This window comes from Oryctolagus cuniculus, chromosome 2, assembly GCF_964237555.1.
Source record: "Oryctolagus cuniculus chromosome 2, mOryCun1.1, whole genome shotgun sequence".
NCBI lineage: Eukaryota > Metazoa > Chordata > Mammalia > Lagomorpha > Leporidae > Oryctolagus > Oryctolagus cuniculus.
The window spans coordinates 3,779,977-3,796,821 of NC_091433.1; the positions used below are offsets into that span (position 1 = coordinate 3,779,977).

The following is a 16,845-nucleotide window of genomic DNA, read 5'->3' on the forward strand; positions in this document are numbered from 1 at the left end:
TGTCCCAGCAGTGGTCCCTTCCGGAGCCTGAGCAGGGCCAGAGAACCGAGCGCCAGGAAACTTAAGTGCAATTACCAGAAACCAAGGATCACAGAGCCGCCACCGTGACCGGGGCCGGGCCCGCGTCCCTGTCCCTGTCCCCCGCACCGCGTGCCTCGCCGGCCGTGGTGCGTGTCCCGCTGAGCACAGACGCACTCTGCCCTGTGTACATAAATCCCCACGAGCCGTGCCCTGTCCACCCAGGAACGGCTGCAGAGCGACTCGCACATGTCCCTGTGATCCGAACCCTGGTCCCAGCCCCATCAGCCCGGCCAGGGAGCCCGTGTGCAGCTGGGCTCGGCAGCAGCTGGTGGCCAGAGCGAGAGCTGGAGCCCTCCCACCCCAGGGACTCGGGAGACGCGAGGGCTCCATCAGTCTTGTGGTAGGACCCAGCGAGAGGCCCAGAGCATGGCTGTCCCTGGGGCCAGGTGGACCGAGGATTTAGACAGCAACGCAGCCACCGTCCAGGCCCCGCGTGCGTCTTGGTTGTCACCTCCAAGAGACGCTGAAGGTGACGTGGGCCCATGCTGTCCCGGGAGCCGGCCCTGAGTGAGTCGGGAGCCGTGTTGGGCACCGGGTGCAGCATGGAGGGCCGGACTCAGCTGGCCGAATTCCAGTCCAGGAGGAGACCCGGAGGAGACGAGCTGCCGTGGGTGGAAGGCTGTCACTGTGGCAGGCGGCTCCTGCTGTCACCGTGACAGTCCAGGAACCCGAGCAGACAGAGAATCAGAGACTGACCCCGAGCAGGAGGAAGACAGCGGCATCCACGCGGCAGGGCCGCCGCGGGCAGCGGGCAGCGCCTTGCTCTGTGTTTCCGGCGTGGAAGGAGCAATCCGGCGCTTTCCGATGAGTAGAACCTTGGGAGACGACCAAGGTGACAGAAATCCAAGCCACCGAGGGAAGCTGTGGGGCAGGCAGGGGCCCCACAAGAGGCCAGATCCCAGCGGGAGAAGGGACTGCCGCCCGGTGGGAGGCCCAGAGGCCAGCGCACAGCAGAGCCACCGCGAGGAAGCTCTCGTTCTTGTTGGAATCCAAGCCCCACGCCCCGCCACCCCAGCCCCCGGGACCCGCCAACACCTGGCGATGACCAAGTATCAATGAACTGAAGTCTTTGGCTAAAAAACCACACAAGACACTGGTGGGGAGTGAGGATCACGCGGCCGGCGAGGGCTGCGGAGGCCCGGCTGTGCTGACTCCCGCCAGCAGGACCCCTACCCCCACCCCATCTCCTCCCGCAGTGGCGGGTGCCCTGTGGGGGCCTGCAGCACTGTGGGCCTCCTGCCCCCCTCCACAGGAGAAGGGCGGAGTCTGCCCGCTCCGCTCCCACTCGGACGGCAGGGGTGGGAGTGGCCTTGGCCCTGAAGCCCTGTGCGGCCACTCCTGCTGTGACATCGGGATGTGCCGGCAGCTGTGGGGGAGCAGGAGTGACAGTTCCTGGGCCACACCTCATGAGAAGTCGTCCGTGGGCGCCGTGGCAGGACCCCTACAAGCCTTGGTGCCCAAGGCTGCCGGGGGAGACGCAGCACTGACTTCCTGTGGGTGGGAGCCGTCTTTGGGGCCAGGGTCATTCTCCTTGGTCCCCCCCAGTGGACAGCACAGGTGTGGGGGGATGAAGCCCCCCGGACAAGCCCAGACAAGCACAGGAGTGACCCTGCTGGTGTCCCTGGCAGGACCAGCACTTCCTGCAACAGCCCCGGGCTGCCAGCGCCCTGCCAGGAGCCAGCCTGGTTGCAACCGCTGTCCCCAGGGAGCCCCAGTGCCGTGGCGGCCACAGCACTCCTGCACCGCCACGCTGCATCCGCAGCCGTCTGTGCCCAGGTGAGCAGCGACCCCCAGAGCTTTGGTGGTTGCCTCCCAGCGACGCGCCTGTGGCTACCCGGGGAGCAGGTCACATAGTGGAAGTGGCCCATGGTCACCTGTGGTCACGTCCTCACCAGCGGTCACTTCCTCACTCGGAAAGAAGGGCGGGGAGGCCTCACCGCTCCCCACCCACTGTCTCCCAGGAGACCCTGGAAAGTCGCTGGCCCCGCCAGCCCTCAGTGCAGCCGGCAGACGTGGGGTACACTCTCCCCCTTGCACCTCTGTCCCCTGTGGGTTGAGGGCACCAGTGCTATGACTGTGCCGTTCTGTGCCGGGCGAGGGGGCCAGGGGCCAGGTGACTGCGTGCAGGGGTGGGGGCGCTCTGCCCAGGCCTTTGAGGCTTTCAGGTTCAAGACTGGGAAAGTCTCGGGCACAACGGGACGAGTCAGTCCTCCTGTGGCTGCCAGGGCTGCCCCACGGGGGCCCCCCACGCCGGGCCTCCCACTGGCCGTGGGTGTGTTTGCTGCGGTGCCCGTGTGACGCTGGAGCCTGGGAAAGGCAGGGGCTGGGGCTGCGCTGGGGCTGCCGCCTTCAGGGCAGGGGCGGGGGAACTGCTGCCCTGGCCCCGCCCAGACCCGAAATTGGGTCACTCCCAGCAGGCTGCAGTTCCAGCTCATCCTTTTGTGTGGCCCACGAATGCCATCGACAGCCAACGGCCCCTGGCAGAAAAAAAGTCCCCAGCTCTGCTTTGGAGTGAGCCTACGCTGGGCTCCTGGTCCTGCTGAGTGTGCCCCCGCCCTGGCCGGGCCTGGGGGAGGGTTGGGGGGCCCTGGGTGGGGCAGCTGCCCGCTCCGGTGGGAGCTGGATGGGAAGTGGAGCTGCTGGGACGTGAACCAGCGGCCATAGGGTAAGGCAGTGCCGCAGGGGGTAGCTTAACCTGACATTCCACAATGCCCCCTCCATTTCCTTGGTTACCTGTCCTAGGAGAGCCTGATGACACTTGGCCAGGCTTGGGGCCTGTAGCCTGGGCTGCCTGCTTACCTGACAGGGGAGGGGGCAGGACGCACCTCCCCTCGGGGCTGCTCCCCCAGAAACGGCTCCTGGGCAGCCCCGCTGACCTCTTAGCAATGCTGTTCAGCCGTCAGTCTTCCTGCTGTAGGGCGGCCCTTGCAGACCGTGTTCCAGGGGCTCGAGGTCCCTACACAGCCTGGGGTGGGGTGGAGGCGGGCTGCTACCCATCTCTGCTGATCAGTGAGTCACTTGCCCAGGGTCACGGGGCAAGCACGTGGCGAAAGGCGCCAGCCCCAGCAGCCAAAGGCACCGTCTTCACCACCCCCCACCCCATCCCCAAATCGGCGTGTGTGTGGCTTTGCATAGGTCGGCTTGTTGATTGCTCCCCCCCCCCTTCCACGAGAAGTTGAAGAATGTGTGCCCCTGAGAGGCGACGGAGACTGGATTCTAACCCAGGCAGCCTGGGACAGAGGGGCTCGCTCCTCTATCCTGGTGTCCCCACTGTTTAGCTCCTAAAGAAGTCATTCATGGTGAGCCCTCCACACCCCCAGGCTCCCCCACTGCCCCCTCCATGTGGAGTCAGCCCGCTGCAGATAGGGAATATGTGGAGGTGGGTGTGGGTCTGAGTTGAGCAGGCACAGACTTTAAACAAGTTTATTTTCATTTGTTTGAAAGGCAGAGAGATGCCGGTGCCATGGCTCACTAGGCTAATCCTCCGCCTTGCGGCGCCGGCACACCGGGTTCTAGTCCCGGTCGGGGCGCCGGATTCTGTCCCGGTTTCCCCTCTTCCAGGCCAGCTCTCTGCTGTGGCCAGGGAGTGCAGTGGAGGATGGCCCAAGTACTTGGGCCCTGCACCCCTTGGGAGACCAGGATAAGTACCTGGCTCCTGCCATCGGATCAGCGCGGTGCGCTGGCCACGGTGGCCATTGGAGGGTGAACCAACGGCAAAAGAAGACCTTTCTCTCTGTCTGTCTCTCTCACTGTCCACTCTGCCTGTCAAAAAAAAAAAAAAAAGGCAGAGAGCTTTCATGCACTGGTTCACTCCCCAAGTGTGCCAGGCTGAAGGAGCCCAGAGCTCCCTCCATCCGGGCCTCCCAGGTGGGTGGTAGAGACCCAAGTACATGAGCTGTCTCCTGCTGTCTCCCAGGGTGTGTATTTGCAGGGAGGTGGCGGGGAGCGGAGGCGGGACTGGAAACCAGGCGTGCTGAGATGGGAAGCCGGCGTTGCAACAGCGGCTTAACCGCTGCCCGTGCCCTCCCCCCCCCCCGCTTGTTTCTTGATGTGGTTTCCTGAGCCGCACAGTACGTGCGTGTGCGTAGCCTGTGCCTGCTGCCAGGCATCAGGCACCACCTGGAGAGGATCTGGCGTCTGCGGGAGGTCTGTGGGGGCTGCGTGCAAACTCCCCACTTTACAGAGAAGAGAGCCCCCAGGCTGCCTGCCCAGGGTGTCCTGGATGCTGGGGGCGGAGTGTGGTTCAGGGATGAAGAACGAACTGCAACTTCCCCACAGCTAATGCCCCAGGGGAGAGGCGGGGCCGTCTCCTCTTGAGCAGGGGCAGTGGAGCTGCTTATTTCCGGTTTGTGCCCTGGCCTGCTCCTGCACCGGCCGCCCTGCAGCGGCTCACTGTCCCGGCTCAGAGTGACGTGTCACCAGGCACCTCCCGGCTCTGACTACCCCAGGGACTCCCCAGTGTCCGTGGACGGACACCAAAGCCCTTGAGAGCCTGCGTGGACGTGGCCCACACCGTCTTGTGTCCTGGGCCCCACGTTCCCTTCCGTGTGCCCATGGGGCCAGCTGACCTGGCCCCTCCGTCCCTCTCACCTGTCCTGCCTCTGACAAGGGCCCGTGGCCTGGGGGTCCCGCCCCTGGTGGGTCTCTGCCCACCGCTGCTGCGACTCCTCATTTCTCCTGGGGTCTCAGCCTTGAGCTCCCCCCACACACCCTGCTCTGGGCCCCTGACAGCTCTCCCCTGCCCTGCGGTCTTTATGTCCCACACCTGTGCTGGGACACACGCTCTCTGGTGTTGGAGTCACACCTGGATATGAATCTGGACTGTGCCACTTACCGCCTCGTCTGTGGGGACTGGCCAGGCTCTGCGCCTTCCAGAACGCCCACTTTGCCACCTGTACAATGGTCACGTGAACACTCACTGTCAGGGTCATGGGGAGAATTGGACCAGACAAGGCGTGGGAGGACCCCCGAGGCAGAGTTCACTTCCCAATCCCTTTGTCTAACCCTAGTGAACTCTGGGTCCTCCATACATATGTGCTGGGCTCGGGGTGCGGGGTGCTGGGCTTGGGGTTGGGGTGGGACTTGGAGTGAGGGTGCTGGGCTCGGGGTGGGGAGTGGGACTCGATGTGCTGGGTACTGGGCTCGGGGTGGGGGGTGCTGGGCTCGGGGTAGGGGGTGGGATTCAGGGTGTAGGGTGCTGGTCTCGGGGTAGGGGGTGGGACTCAGTATGCTGGGTGCTGGGCTCAGGGTGGGGGGTGCTGGGCTCAGGGTTGAGGGTGCTGGGCTGGGGGTGGGGGGTGCTGGGCTCAGGGTGGGGGGTGGGACTCAGTATGCTGGGTGCTGGGCTCGGGGTGGGGGGTGCTGGGCTCAGGGTGGGGAGGTGGGACCCAGGGTGGGGAGTGCTGGGCTTGGGGTAGGGGATGGGACTCGGTACGCTGGGTACTGGGCTTGGGTGGGGGAAGTGGGACTCGGCTCCCTGTGGGGTGGACCCGAGCGCCATTTGCCACTGAGAATCAGAAGGTTCTGGGTGCCCAACCCAGAAGTCTTGGTGTTCCTCCTCATCTGCCTTATTGAGCATTGAATCCCAAGTGCTTTCTCTGAGGCTGCTTCCTGCCCCGGGGCGGGGGGGGTGGGCTGTAAACCGAGAGGCCCTTGGCCACATTGCACGGGGCTGGTGCGAGGGAACCCGAGTCGCTGCTCATGAATAATCCACCGGTGCCGCTCTCCTCCAAGGCCACCTCCACGTCCCCGGTCCGCCTGCGAATCCACCGCATCAGCCCGCGGGATGGAGCCCGTGGCTGACGGGGGAGGTGAGAAGAGCTTCAGCTACGTGCTCAGAGCGCCCAGCGGCGATGGGTTTGATGCGGTCAGCGTGCAGATCCACACGTGTTGGGTGTTCCAAGACGAGGAGGACAGCGGCCAGGAGCGGGGCCGCCTGCCGGAAGGAGCCCTGCCGGGGAAGCAGCCGCAGCCCTCGGAGCAGAAGCCCCGGGCAGCCGCGGGCGGGGACGTGGAGTGCCGGCTGAGGAGCAGGTACGGGCCGAGCTCTTCCGTGCACCTGACCTTCCTGGGGCGCCGCGGGACACAGGCCGGGCGGAGGTCCCTGTGCCTGCCGCTTCCACCTGGGTCCAGCCCACGGGAGCCCCCACAGGGAGGGAGGAAGGGGGAAGCAGGACACTAGGCACCTGCTGGTGGCCTGGCCCTGCTCTCGTCAGCTCCTCTGGGTGCGTCGCCCCAGGCCCCTGGGGCAGAAGTGACCGCTGCCGTGACCGCTGTCTGGCCTTGCAGCTCTGCCGTCACCGCTGGGGCGGGTCCCACGTTCGCTCCTGTCCGCGGAGCTCCCTGGTGCCGGGGCTGGCGTGGTCCCGGGGTTGGGTGTGGAATCCGGACCGTTCTGCAGAACCTGCTCCCTTCCCTCGTGACTTCTCAGTGCCCCGGCTGGCGGGATAGGGCGAGACCTCGCGTGGACGAAGGGGGCTCAGGAAGGTCAAGGAGAAATGGGGGGAAATGCAGTTATTTCAGTGCGAACGCGCCCTGAAGTCTGTGCACGGTTTTTGATACTAGGGGTATCTTGTGGATTATTTTTTTTTGTATGGCTTGGATGTCAAGATCCTGGTGGCTCGCTAGAGTCCCAGCAGCCAAGAGCCTTGCATCTCCCGAGACTTCTCATTTCCCGTCCCTGCCGTTGCTTTAATCGCGGCGTTCAGCCTGCGTCTACAGGGGTTTCCCTTCTGCCCTCCTGATAAAACTTCTCATGGGGAGAAATGCACACATCTGAGCAGTCCTCTTGTTGCCCTGTGTGCCGCCCACCTGCTCCTCCCTCCCGTCTGAACCCTGCACCTGCCCCCCACCCCGGGAGTCGTGTCACTCACCAGGGCCACCGTGGCCCCTCAAGGCCCAGAGCCCAGGAGCCGCAGCCCGGGGGTGAGCAGGGCTGGTTTCCGCTGAGCGCCCCCTCTCTGGTTCATAGCCGCCGGGTGCTGTCTGCGTCTCCATGTAGACACAGCCCCTTCTCATAAGGATGCGGCGCAACTCCTGTCTCCTCCCAGGACAGCCACAGCCTGAGGTCCTGTTTGGGGGATGACGAAGGCTCAGAGCTGGGAGAACTCAGCTCTTCCTCTGGAGACTGGCGATGACAGCCAGCTCAGCCAGCCCCGGGGAGCAGGCTGGGACACTGCCCCCTGCTGGGGACCCAGCGCAGTGGAGGATGGGTCTCCGCTGGGCCTGGGAGAGGCCATCCCTACCCGCCGAGGGCACCCCAACTGTCTTGTGCAGGAATGTGAATGGCGTGTGTTCTCTGTGTTTGCTGATGGGAGCCCCAGCCTGCAGGAGAGGGGTGTGGGGGAGGGTGCTGGATGGGTGGCAGGGTTGAAGGAGAATGGGAGCTGGCACGGTGCAGGGCCCTCCCATGCCGGCCCCATCCCGTGAGCTCTCTGCTGCATGGGCTCGCATCAGCTCCACTCACTGATGGGGGAAACTGAGGCTGAGACAATGGAGCCGTGATCCAGGGCCACGTGGAACCAAAGCCAGGCTCTGCTCGCACAGTTCTGACTTCCCAGTGGGTCTGGGCAAGACAGGGGAGGGTAAGAGGGTGCGGTGGGCTCCGTCCTGTCAATGTGGCACCTGCGTTGTCAGAGACTTAGGAGAGAAGAGCCCACCCGCATCTTCACCGCAGGGTGGTGTTGCCATGGTCATTTGCAGCACGAATCCAGTGGAATTAGCAAGCGCGTGCTTGGCAGGGTCCTGCCCCCCGCCCCGCTCCACGGGGCGGCCATCACGGGCAGGTGCACCTGCTGCCCCGCGGGAGCCTGCTCAATGCCGGGCACTCATCACACCCCCGCAGGCGGCGTCCTTGGAACCTGTCGCCAGTCGGGGAAGCGTGGGCCTGCACGGCCCATTTAGTGTTTGCGTGTGTGCATTTCCTGTGGCTGCAGCAATAGACTGGCACCAACCCAGCCGGCGCCGCGGCTCACTAGGCTAATCCTCCACCTAGCGGCGCCGGCACACCGGGTTCTAGTCCCGGTCAGGGCGCTGGATTCTGTCCCGGTTGCCCCTCTTCCAGGCCAGCTCTCTGCTATGGCCCGGGAAGGCAATGGAGGATGGCCCAAGTGCTTGGGCCCTGCACCCCATGGGAGACCAGGAGAAGCACCTGGCTCCTGCCTTCGGATCAGCGCGGTGCGCCGGCCTCAGCGCGCCAGCCGTGGCGGCCACTGGAGGGTGAACCAATGGCAAAAAGGAAGACCTTTCTCTCTCTCTCTCTCTCTCTCTCTCTCTCTCTCTCTCTCTCTCTCACTATCCACTCTGCCTGTCAAAAAAAAAAAAAAAAAAGATTGGCACCAACCCGATGCTCGGGACCACGTGAGTGGATGGTCTTACGGCTCTGGAAGCTGGAGTCAGAGGGAATGTGTCACTGGGATGTGTCACTGGGATGTGTCACTGGGCTGATGTCACCCACGGAGTGTGTCACAGTGTGGCTGGGCCCCGGCTCTGTCCAGAGGCTGCTGGGAAATCCGCATCCTTGGGCCCCGGCCCGCCCTGCGTCTTGGGAGCCAGCGGCACAGGTCCTCCCTGTCTCACGGGGACACCAGGGGACGGGCCCCATCTCCAGACCCTACACTTCCTCTCCTCTGCATTTGAGGGCTGCAGCCACAGGGCCCAGGGCTTGGGGCCTGGGAATCTTGGGGGGCCGTGATGAGCCCTTCTCGGCTTCGTGTAGGTCTGGCCAGGCGGGCAGAATCAGATGCGGCCTCCCACTTCCTGTTGCGGGTTCGTCTCAGAAATGAAGAAGCGAGGTTCTCTCTGCTTCCGGACAGGGAAGGCTTCTAGAACACGTTAGTAACCTCCGGCTGTGGGGCCACAGCCCGCCCACCCGACGGCTCCCGGGGCTGCCCTCTGGTCCTCTGGAGACTGGCGATGACAGACAGCGGGACAGCCACTCCCGAGACCCTGCCCCAGGCCCGAGGACCGGCACAGCAGAGGGGACCCTGGGCGTTTCGGTCAGCCAGAGTGCGTTTATTTCATCGTTCCAGCCGCCCTCTGAGCCAGGGCCCTGGGGGGGGGGGGCGAACAGCAGGGTCTGGGGCGGAGTCCTGGCTTCAGTGCGGGAGCACAGCGTGTCCGGGACGAGCGGGTCTAGAAAAACCTTCTAGAAGCGTGTCTCAGGATTTCAGGCATTTCCTTAGACTGGCAAGGAGGCAGTGGAGCCTGGCTTAGACGTGTGAGTGTGCATGATGCTGTGTGACCTTCGGCAAGTCGCCTGACCTCTCTGGCCCTCCGTGTGATTGGGGTAGCAGTCACCTGCAGGCTGGTAGTTGGCGAGGATGAGTTGGGACAGTGCAGGTCGAGGCTTCACTCGGTGGCCAGGCTGAGTCGCTCTGAGCTGCCGTTAGCAGAAGTGGGGATCGCTGGTTTGGGGGTGGGAACATCGGTGCGAATCTGACTTCTGATACTGTTTGATTCAGCGGTGGCTTGGAGGCCGAGAGGTTTGCAGAACGTCACGTTGTCACACTCCAGGGTTGTCCCCTCCCAGCCGCCTGCATCTGTGGCCCCGGGGCTGTGTCCCTGCCCTGAGCCGCCGCCTCCCTGCTTCCCACGCTGCAGGATCCGGGAGCTGGAGCTGTCGGAGAGGAGGCTCCGCGGGGAGCTGGAGCGGCTCGGCGGCCGCGTGGCCCGGGAGAGAAGTGCCGCGCTCCGCGCCCAGGAGGAGCTGGCAGCCCAGGTACGGAGTCCTCTCTTCTCCCAGGGCCCGGGGGTGGGGGACGCGGTGCTGGCAGGTGAGTGCGGGGCGGGCCTGGGGCGCGGGCAGTGGCCTTGGCTTCCCCGTCTGCAGCACGGTGCCCTGTCGGGGTGAGTCCCGGGGGCGGGGCGCCTGTGGGGGGCTCTCTACTCAGTGGTCTTTGTGCCTGCAGCCCCCTGGCCTCTGGGAGCTCTCCTGCAGGTGCAGGAGGCAGACGGGGCAGGCGGCTGTGACGCTGCATGCCGTGCGGGGGCCGGGGGCCGGGGGCCGGGGGCTGGGCCTGCTGTGGGGGCACTGGCCGGGGGCTGAGGGGCGGGAGCTGTTGAGGATGGGTGCAGGGGTCTTGAGGCCCTGGGCAGCAGCGTGGGGAAAAGCACAGCGCACGGGTGAACCTCCCGGCAGTGCGGGGAGAGGGGTCGGCAGGACGGAAGGAGTGGCCGGCCGGCCAGGGCCTCATGGAACCCCCTCTGAAGGCAGCAGGCAGTGGCAGGAAGATGGAGGGGGCAGGGATGGGTCAGATGGAGGGGGCAGGGAGGAGTCAGATGGAGGAGGCAGGGCTGGGTCAGATGTAAGAGGCAGGGCTGGGTCAGATGGAGGAGGCAGGGACAAGTCGGATGGAGGCAAAGGCAAGTCAGATGGAGGAGGCAGGAATGGGTCAGATGGAGGAGGAAGAGACGAGTCAGATGGAGGGGGCAAGGAGGAGTCAGGTGGAGGAGGCAGGGCTGGCTCAGAGGGCTCCCCAGCGTGGTTGAGGGGTGGGCCCTGGAGCCAAACCCCAGCTCTGACACTCACTGGCTGGGTGACCTCGGGTGTCCGTTGAGTCATCTGCCGGTGGGAGCGGCACAGGGCCAACCCCCTGGGCCTGCTGCACGGCTTGATCCTGTGAAACACACAGCCATGGGCGTGCACCTGCATTTGTTGGCTGTTACCGAGAGAGCCACCACGGAGGCCACTGCCGGGCTCCAGGACGGCTGCCCGCCGAGCCCAGAGATCGCCCGTGGCTCCTGCTGCAGCCAACGGCTGTGCAGAGCAGGGCCCGGGGTGTCAAGCTGCAGGCTGCACCCATTGGTCAGCGGGGTAGGAACACTGTGGCGGGGGGGGGGGGGGAGGGCACGCAGCTCGGAATAGACCAGGAGGGCGGAGGTGTGGGTGCTGTGGGTGCTGTGGGTGCTGTGGGTGCTGTGACGCGGGGGCGCATGGACGAGCCCGGGTGTCTCTCCCCTGCAAAAGCTGGACGGGCCCTGGGAGAGCCCTGAGCTGAGAGAAGTGGAGGGGAGGGGAAGCGGCCCAGGTAAAGGGAAGGTAGTCTCGGGGGCACCAGCTGGGCTCCCCCTCCCCAGGGGCAGGAACCCCCGCTGGTTGGGAGCAGCCCGTTGGGCGGTGCCGAGGGCCGCTTCTCGTGCGAGGTGGCGCAGTGCGGCGTGGGTATCCCCGGGCAATGGCGGGCAGTCCCTGGGGAAAGTGCTGGAAGTCTGTGGGCCGCGCCCTGCACCCGAGGGACACCAAGTTCATGGACCTGGAATCAAAAATCAACTCTGTTTTGGTGTAAGAAACCCTGAAATCCATGCATGGCGGGGTGCCTGCGGAGTTCAGATTTTTTGGGCACCAAAGTCATCTTACTTTGTCACTCCATTTTCCGGGCACTGCCTGGAGCGCCCCATGCCTGCACCATGTCCAGGGTGGCTGAGACACGGCTCTGCCATCGAGTGACACCAGGGCCAGCAAGCCACGAGAGCCAGGTGCATGCGGGAGAGGAGGCGCGGGGACTGGCGGTGCCTGCAGGACCAGGAGCCCTGGGCCCCGTGCCGTCCCGTTTGTTGCCGTCCCCTGTGGCGTGTGTGCTGGCACAGGCCTGTCGCAAAGCCCCGTTGCCAGAGTAGGGGCAGAAGCTCAGAGTGGCACGGGGGCTTCCCAGGGCCCCCACCTGCCACTTGGCCCAGCTCTGACCCTAAGTCCTCACCGGGGACATTCGTGTTTTTAAAGAAGTTTCTTTGGCCGGCGCCGCGGCTCACTAGGCTAATCCTCCGCCTTGCGGCGCCAGCACACCGGGTTCTAGTCCCGGTCGGGGCGCCGGATTCTGTCCTGGTTGCCCCTCTTCCAGGCCAGCTCTCTGCTGTGGCCAGGGAGTGCAGTGGAGGATGGCCCAAGTGCTTGGGCCCTGCACCCCATGGGAGACCAGGAGAAGTACCTGGCTCCTGCCTTCGGATCAGCGTGGTGCGCCGGCCGTGGCAGCCATTGGAGGGTGAACCAATGGCAAAAGAAGACCTTTATTTCTGTCTCTCTCTCTCACTGTCCACTCTGCCTGTCCAAAAAAAAAAAAAAAAGTTTCTTGTGCTCTCTGGGCCTGGCCAACGCCGCTCGACAGCGGTGCCGCTGTCCAGGGTCCCAGGAGGCGTTTGCATACGACGCCGTCTCCTCGCAGCTGGCCACGCTGGGGGCCTGGGGAGCCAGGAGGGTTTTGCTCCGGGGAGCTGGACCCCAGGGTTCAACCTGCTTGCCCAGCCCCCCGGACAGGCCTGCCTGAGCTCTCCCTAGATCTCCCCTCCCTCTCGTGTGCTTTGCGTGTTCCCTTGGGTGTCTTCCTGCTTCCGGTACAGCAGCGACCGCAGGTGCCTGTGCGGTTGAACCTGCTGGTGCGCTTTAATCCTGACAGTGAGAAGCTGTGCTGTGGGGGCGCACCCCGGCCGGCTCTTGGCCAGGGGTGGGGAGGAGGTGTGAGACCAGGGACAGGCCAGGACTGGGGTCAGAAGCAAGGGGCTGCCGTCCTGGCTGCTGGGACACTCTGAGTCACTGCTGAGGGTCCCTGCAGGGGAAGAGCCACAGCTGCTGTGGCCCCCGGGGAGTCCTGACTCAGCAGCCAGGCCAGGCATTGACCCTTGGTGCCGGGACGTGGCGAGCATGGGCGTGTCCGGGTGGACGTGGGGACGCCCGGGGCTCTGGCAGTGACTGTTGGCACTGGAAAGCCGGCGCCCTCTCGCTGGTGCCTGTCCTGAGACTGCACTTCCCTTCTGGGGGCTTGTGGGTGTGCAGGGCCAGGAGGAGGGTGCGATATGGACCCTCAGACCTGCAGGATCAAAGGGGACGCCCCACAACCCTTCAGTAATCCAGATAAGTAATATATTGTGGTGCAAAAAAGTTCCAGTAAAAATGCACCATGCAAAACATGGAGGTGTTAGGCCAGGGTGAGAGCGAGCCGCGGTGCCCCCCCCCCCCCCGCCCCGCTTCCTGACCCCTCCTCACCGCAACCTGCAGGTCCAGGAGCGGGAGCGCGCGGCCAGGCGGCTGCGGGAGCGGCTGCGGCGCAAGGAGGAGCTGCTGGGGCAGCAGGCGGCGGCCCTGGAGCGCTGCCGGTGGACGCAGCGGCGCCAGCTGGGCCTGGTGCGCCAGCAGGAGCGCGTCCTGCGGGCGCAGGTGCAGCAGCTGGAGCGCGACGTGCGGCGCCTGTGCCGCGCTGCGGGCCTGCTGCTGGCCCAGCTGGACAGCGCGGCCCCGGCGCCCTCCCTTGGCAGCCCCCAGGCCCTGGTGCCGGTGCACCCCACGGAAACCCCGGCGGCGGCGGCGGCGGCTGCGGCGGAGGTGCGCGCCCTGCGGGCAAGGGCCGAGCGCGGCGAGCGAGAGCGGGAGGAGGCGGTGCGCCGGCTGCGGGAACAGCGCGCCATGGAGCGCCGGCTCCGTGCGCAGCTGGAGGAGCTGCGCTGTTGCGTGTTCGGGCTGCAGCTGTCAGAGATTGACCTGCAGGGCCGCGTGGAGGACCTCGCCCAGCAAAACCGGACCCTGCGCCAGCAGCTCAGCGCCCGGGCGCCCACTGCCCATCGCGGTAGCCTGGTGAGTGGCCAGAGCCCGGGGCAGGGGTGATGCTGGCTTTTATCAGGAGCTCTCGCCCAGCCAGGTTGTCACCTCCTCACAGGCTCCGCCCCCACCTCCACTCCTCCACCCACACAGCCTCACCCACCCACCAGGGTTTACCTTCACCTCCCTACCCATCCCTGCACCCACCTGCGCGCCTGCCCAGTCTCCCTCCACTTCCCATCCCTGCACCTCTGCACCTGCACACCCATCCGCCCACCTGCCCACCACGTCCCCAGCAAACCACTTGTGTGCCGGTCACCCTAGTGCGTCCAGGCTGCCCCAGCAGAGCACCAGGCACCGGGCACAGAGGTCTCCTACTGCTCTCTCTGTCCCTTCAGTGGACACCAGTTCTGTCTGTCCGAAGGCTCCACCCACATGGCCCAGTAGCACCCCTGTTCACAGCATCTCAGTGGGGGATTCCACTGCAGCCCCTGCGTCTTGGGAGTGGGGGGCACTCACCCGTCTGCACTGTGCCCTGACCCTTGTCCTCTCGCTTGCCCGGCCCTCTGCCGGCCCATCTGCCCCTCCTCCAGCCAGGCAGCCCCCCTGCCATGCCCCCACGGCTGGTCCCTCTGCCCATCCGACGAAGGAGGCCCTGCGTGCAGGCAGGCCCTGACACAGGCAGCACTCCTGTAGGCTGAGCTCCGCCTGGCAGGGTCTGTACTGTCCCCCCGACAGCCCCCGGAGGCACCTGCCATCGGGCCCCCGCCTGGCTCTTGGCGTGGCGGCTGGTGACCTGGCAGGCACCTTCACTTGTGTTTCATATCGTCCTCCCACGCGCTGGCCACCTTCCTGGGTGTCTTTACAAACGTCGTCTTGTTTCACACACGTGACGGCTGTGAGCCAGGCACAGCAGCGCCCCCTGTGTGTGCACGAGGTAGCGGCTTTCCCGGCTGCTCAGGGACAGGACTAGAATTTGGCTGAAATCAGAAGTGGGTCTGAGTGCGCCCCCTTGTGGAGGAAGCCTCAGCGCAGCCCCTCGGGCCATCCAGGCCCACCCCTCTCTCCCTTGTGGGGCGGTAGGCACTGCAGGAAGTGTTGCTCCTTGCAGGAAAGGGGGTCAAACATCCCCAGGCCGGGGTCGTTCGCTTCAGAGTCACTGGACGCCTCGATGCCGTGCGTTTTCTCAGGGGGAGGGTGGGTGTCTGTCCGGGTCCCTTTGCGCGCGGCTTTGGCGTCGCTGTTCTGCGCTCGCGGCGCCACGCTATGCATTTCCTGTCTACTCCTCTTCTGTTAGGCTCATGGGATAAAAGGAAAGCGTGTGTTTGGTATCAGCACCTCGTAATTGTTTCGAGTTGAGAGAGAGGGTGGGGGAGGGAGAGAAATACAGAGAGCTTCCGTCTGCTGGCTCGCTCCCCCAATGCCCACAGCAGCCAGGGCTGCGCCAGGCCAAGCCAGGAGCCTGGGACGCAGAGCAGGTCTGCGGGGTGGGGGTGGGGGTCCGTGCCTGAGACCTGCCTGGTGCCTCCAGGGATGCACCTCAGCGGGATGCTGGATCCGGATTGAATGCAGGCCCTTGGCCGTGGGTGCCGGGCGTCCGGTGCAGAGGCCTCACCACAGTGCCGCAACGGCCACACTGGCCCCTTGGCATTTTGATCAATAAACTGCGTAGCTACAGCTGTCTTTCAGAAGCCTGTCTGTGATTTTCCGGAACATCAGGCCCTAGACTCTGGGCTTCTCCCGAGCTCTCCCTCCATACGCTGCTACGCGTGCTTCTGTGAGGTTACCCTCCCATGGCACCCCCCCACCCCCAACTACTGGACGCTTTGCAGCTGGGTGCCCGACAGTGTTGCAGAGCGCCCCCTGGTGGCAGGGACGGGAATCGCTGCATCGCTCCGCTTGCTTCTGCGCAAGCGGCGCTCCAAGGCGGTGTAAAAAGCCACGGGCAAACCCACGAGCGCGCGAATCACGGGAAAGGAAGTGCGGCGGCCAGGGGTCTCCTGGGAAAGTCAGGTCCACTAGGTATAAAATGTGCATTGGTATTGGTGTATTGGTCCGATACAGGAAGATCCTGCTGGCCGGGAAGGCGTGAGCCCCTGGCAGTGTGGCGGCTCCCAGGCAGGGGTGGGGGGAGCAGCTTAACCACGGCTGCCCCTGCCGCGGCCCCTGACTTCCATGAGCGCGTGCCGAGGGCTGGGATGAGCTCAGGGACGTGCCGCTGGCACTGTCGAGAGTTGGTGCTGCTGGGGAGGGCCCGAGTGTCTGCTGGGGGGCCCAGCCTGGAGACTGAAGTCCAGGCGTCCGCGGGACGCGGCCGGGCAGAAGGCCCTGTGCAGGAACGATCCTTCCGTTACGTGCACTGCAGCGTGCACAGAGCAACCTCGTGCAGACAGACGCAGGCTGCGTTCCAACACATGAGCGACTGTGTCTGCGCTTCCCTGTTACATTTTGAAAAAAAGAGATCTTATGTATTTATTTGAGAGGTAAAGTTACAGACAGTGAGAGGGAAAGAGAGAAAGGTCTTCCATCTGCTGGTTCACTCGGCTGCAATGGCCAGAGCTGCGCCGATCCGAAGCCAGGAGCCAGGAGCTTCTTCCGGGTCTCCCATGTGCGTGCAGGGGCCCAAGCACTTGGGCCATCCTCCACTGCCTTCCCGGGCCACAGCAGAGAGCTGGATCGGAAGTGGGGCAGCCGCGACTAGAACCAGCGCCCATGTGGGATGCCGGCACCACAGGCAGAGGGTTAACTTGCTTTGCCACAGCACCAGCCACTCAGAATCTCCCATTAACGCTGAAGCAGGCCGTGTTACAGACAGGCGTTCCCTTGAGAGTTGAGAAGCAGGGAGAATCGACAGTCAGAGTGCATTGTGGGAGAGGACGGAGAGCTCTCCCACTGGCTTGCTGTGTGGCCTTGGGCAAGTGACTGTCCCTCTCTGAACACATCTGAAGTGAAGGGGTGGACGGAGGGGTGGGGTGGATGGAGACCTCAGAGGCCGCCCCGCCCCATGGCACCTCTGCGAGACCAGGACCCAGCCCTGTCCACACCAGCGTCCCCAGCCCCAGGCCTGGCCGTGGAGTCCACGCTCAGCCAGCCTGCCTTGAATCGCCCCGTGGCTGGCCTGCGTGCTGTCACAACTCCAAGTAGTATCCGCTGTGAAGGGAGTTCGCCCGTGTGGGCGTGGACGTGGGCGTGGCCCCGACGCTGCCCCCGCCCGCCCCTGCGCCTCCCATTGGTGGTTT

At 65.1% G+C, this 16,845-nt stretch overlaps 1 protein-coding gene across 5 annotated transcripts in view; it reads left to right on the plus strand.

The window, feature by feature from the left end:
• The first annotated feature begins 1,435 nt into the window (after positions 1-1,435).
• C2H4orf50 (chromosome 2 C4orf50 homolog) overlaps positions 1,436-16,845 on the plus strand; it is an 84,024-nt gene continuing 68,614 nt past the window's right edge. For 4 of the 5 annotated variants that reach the window (XR_011386178.1, XM_070068021.1, XM_070068023.1 and 1 more), the window contains exons 1-3: positions 1,436-1,857; positions 5,815-6,114; positions 9,682-9,799. Coding sequence is in view for 4 of the 5 variants with exons in the window: in XM_070068021.1 (XP_069924122.1) it covers positions 1,436-1,857; positions 5,815-6,114; positions 9,682-9,799 (840 nt within the window). In the remaining variant the exon portion in view is untranslated. Of the gene's footprint in view, positions 1,858-5,814; positions 6,115-9,681; positions 9,833-13,069; positions 13,643-16,845 lie in introns of all 5 variants that reach the window. The other variant, XM_070068024.1, reaches the window with a different exon arrangement.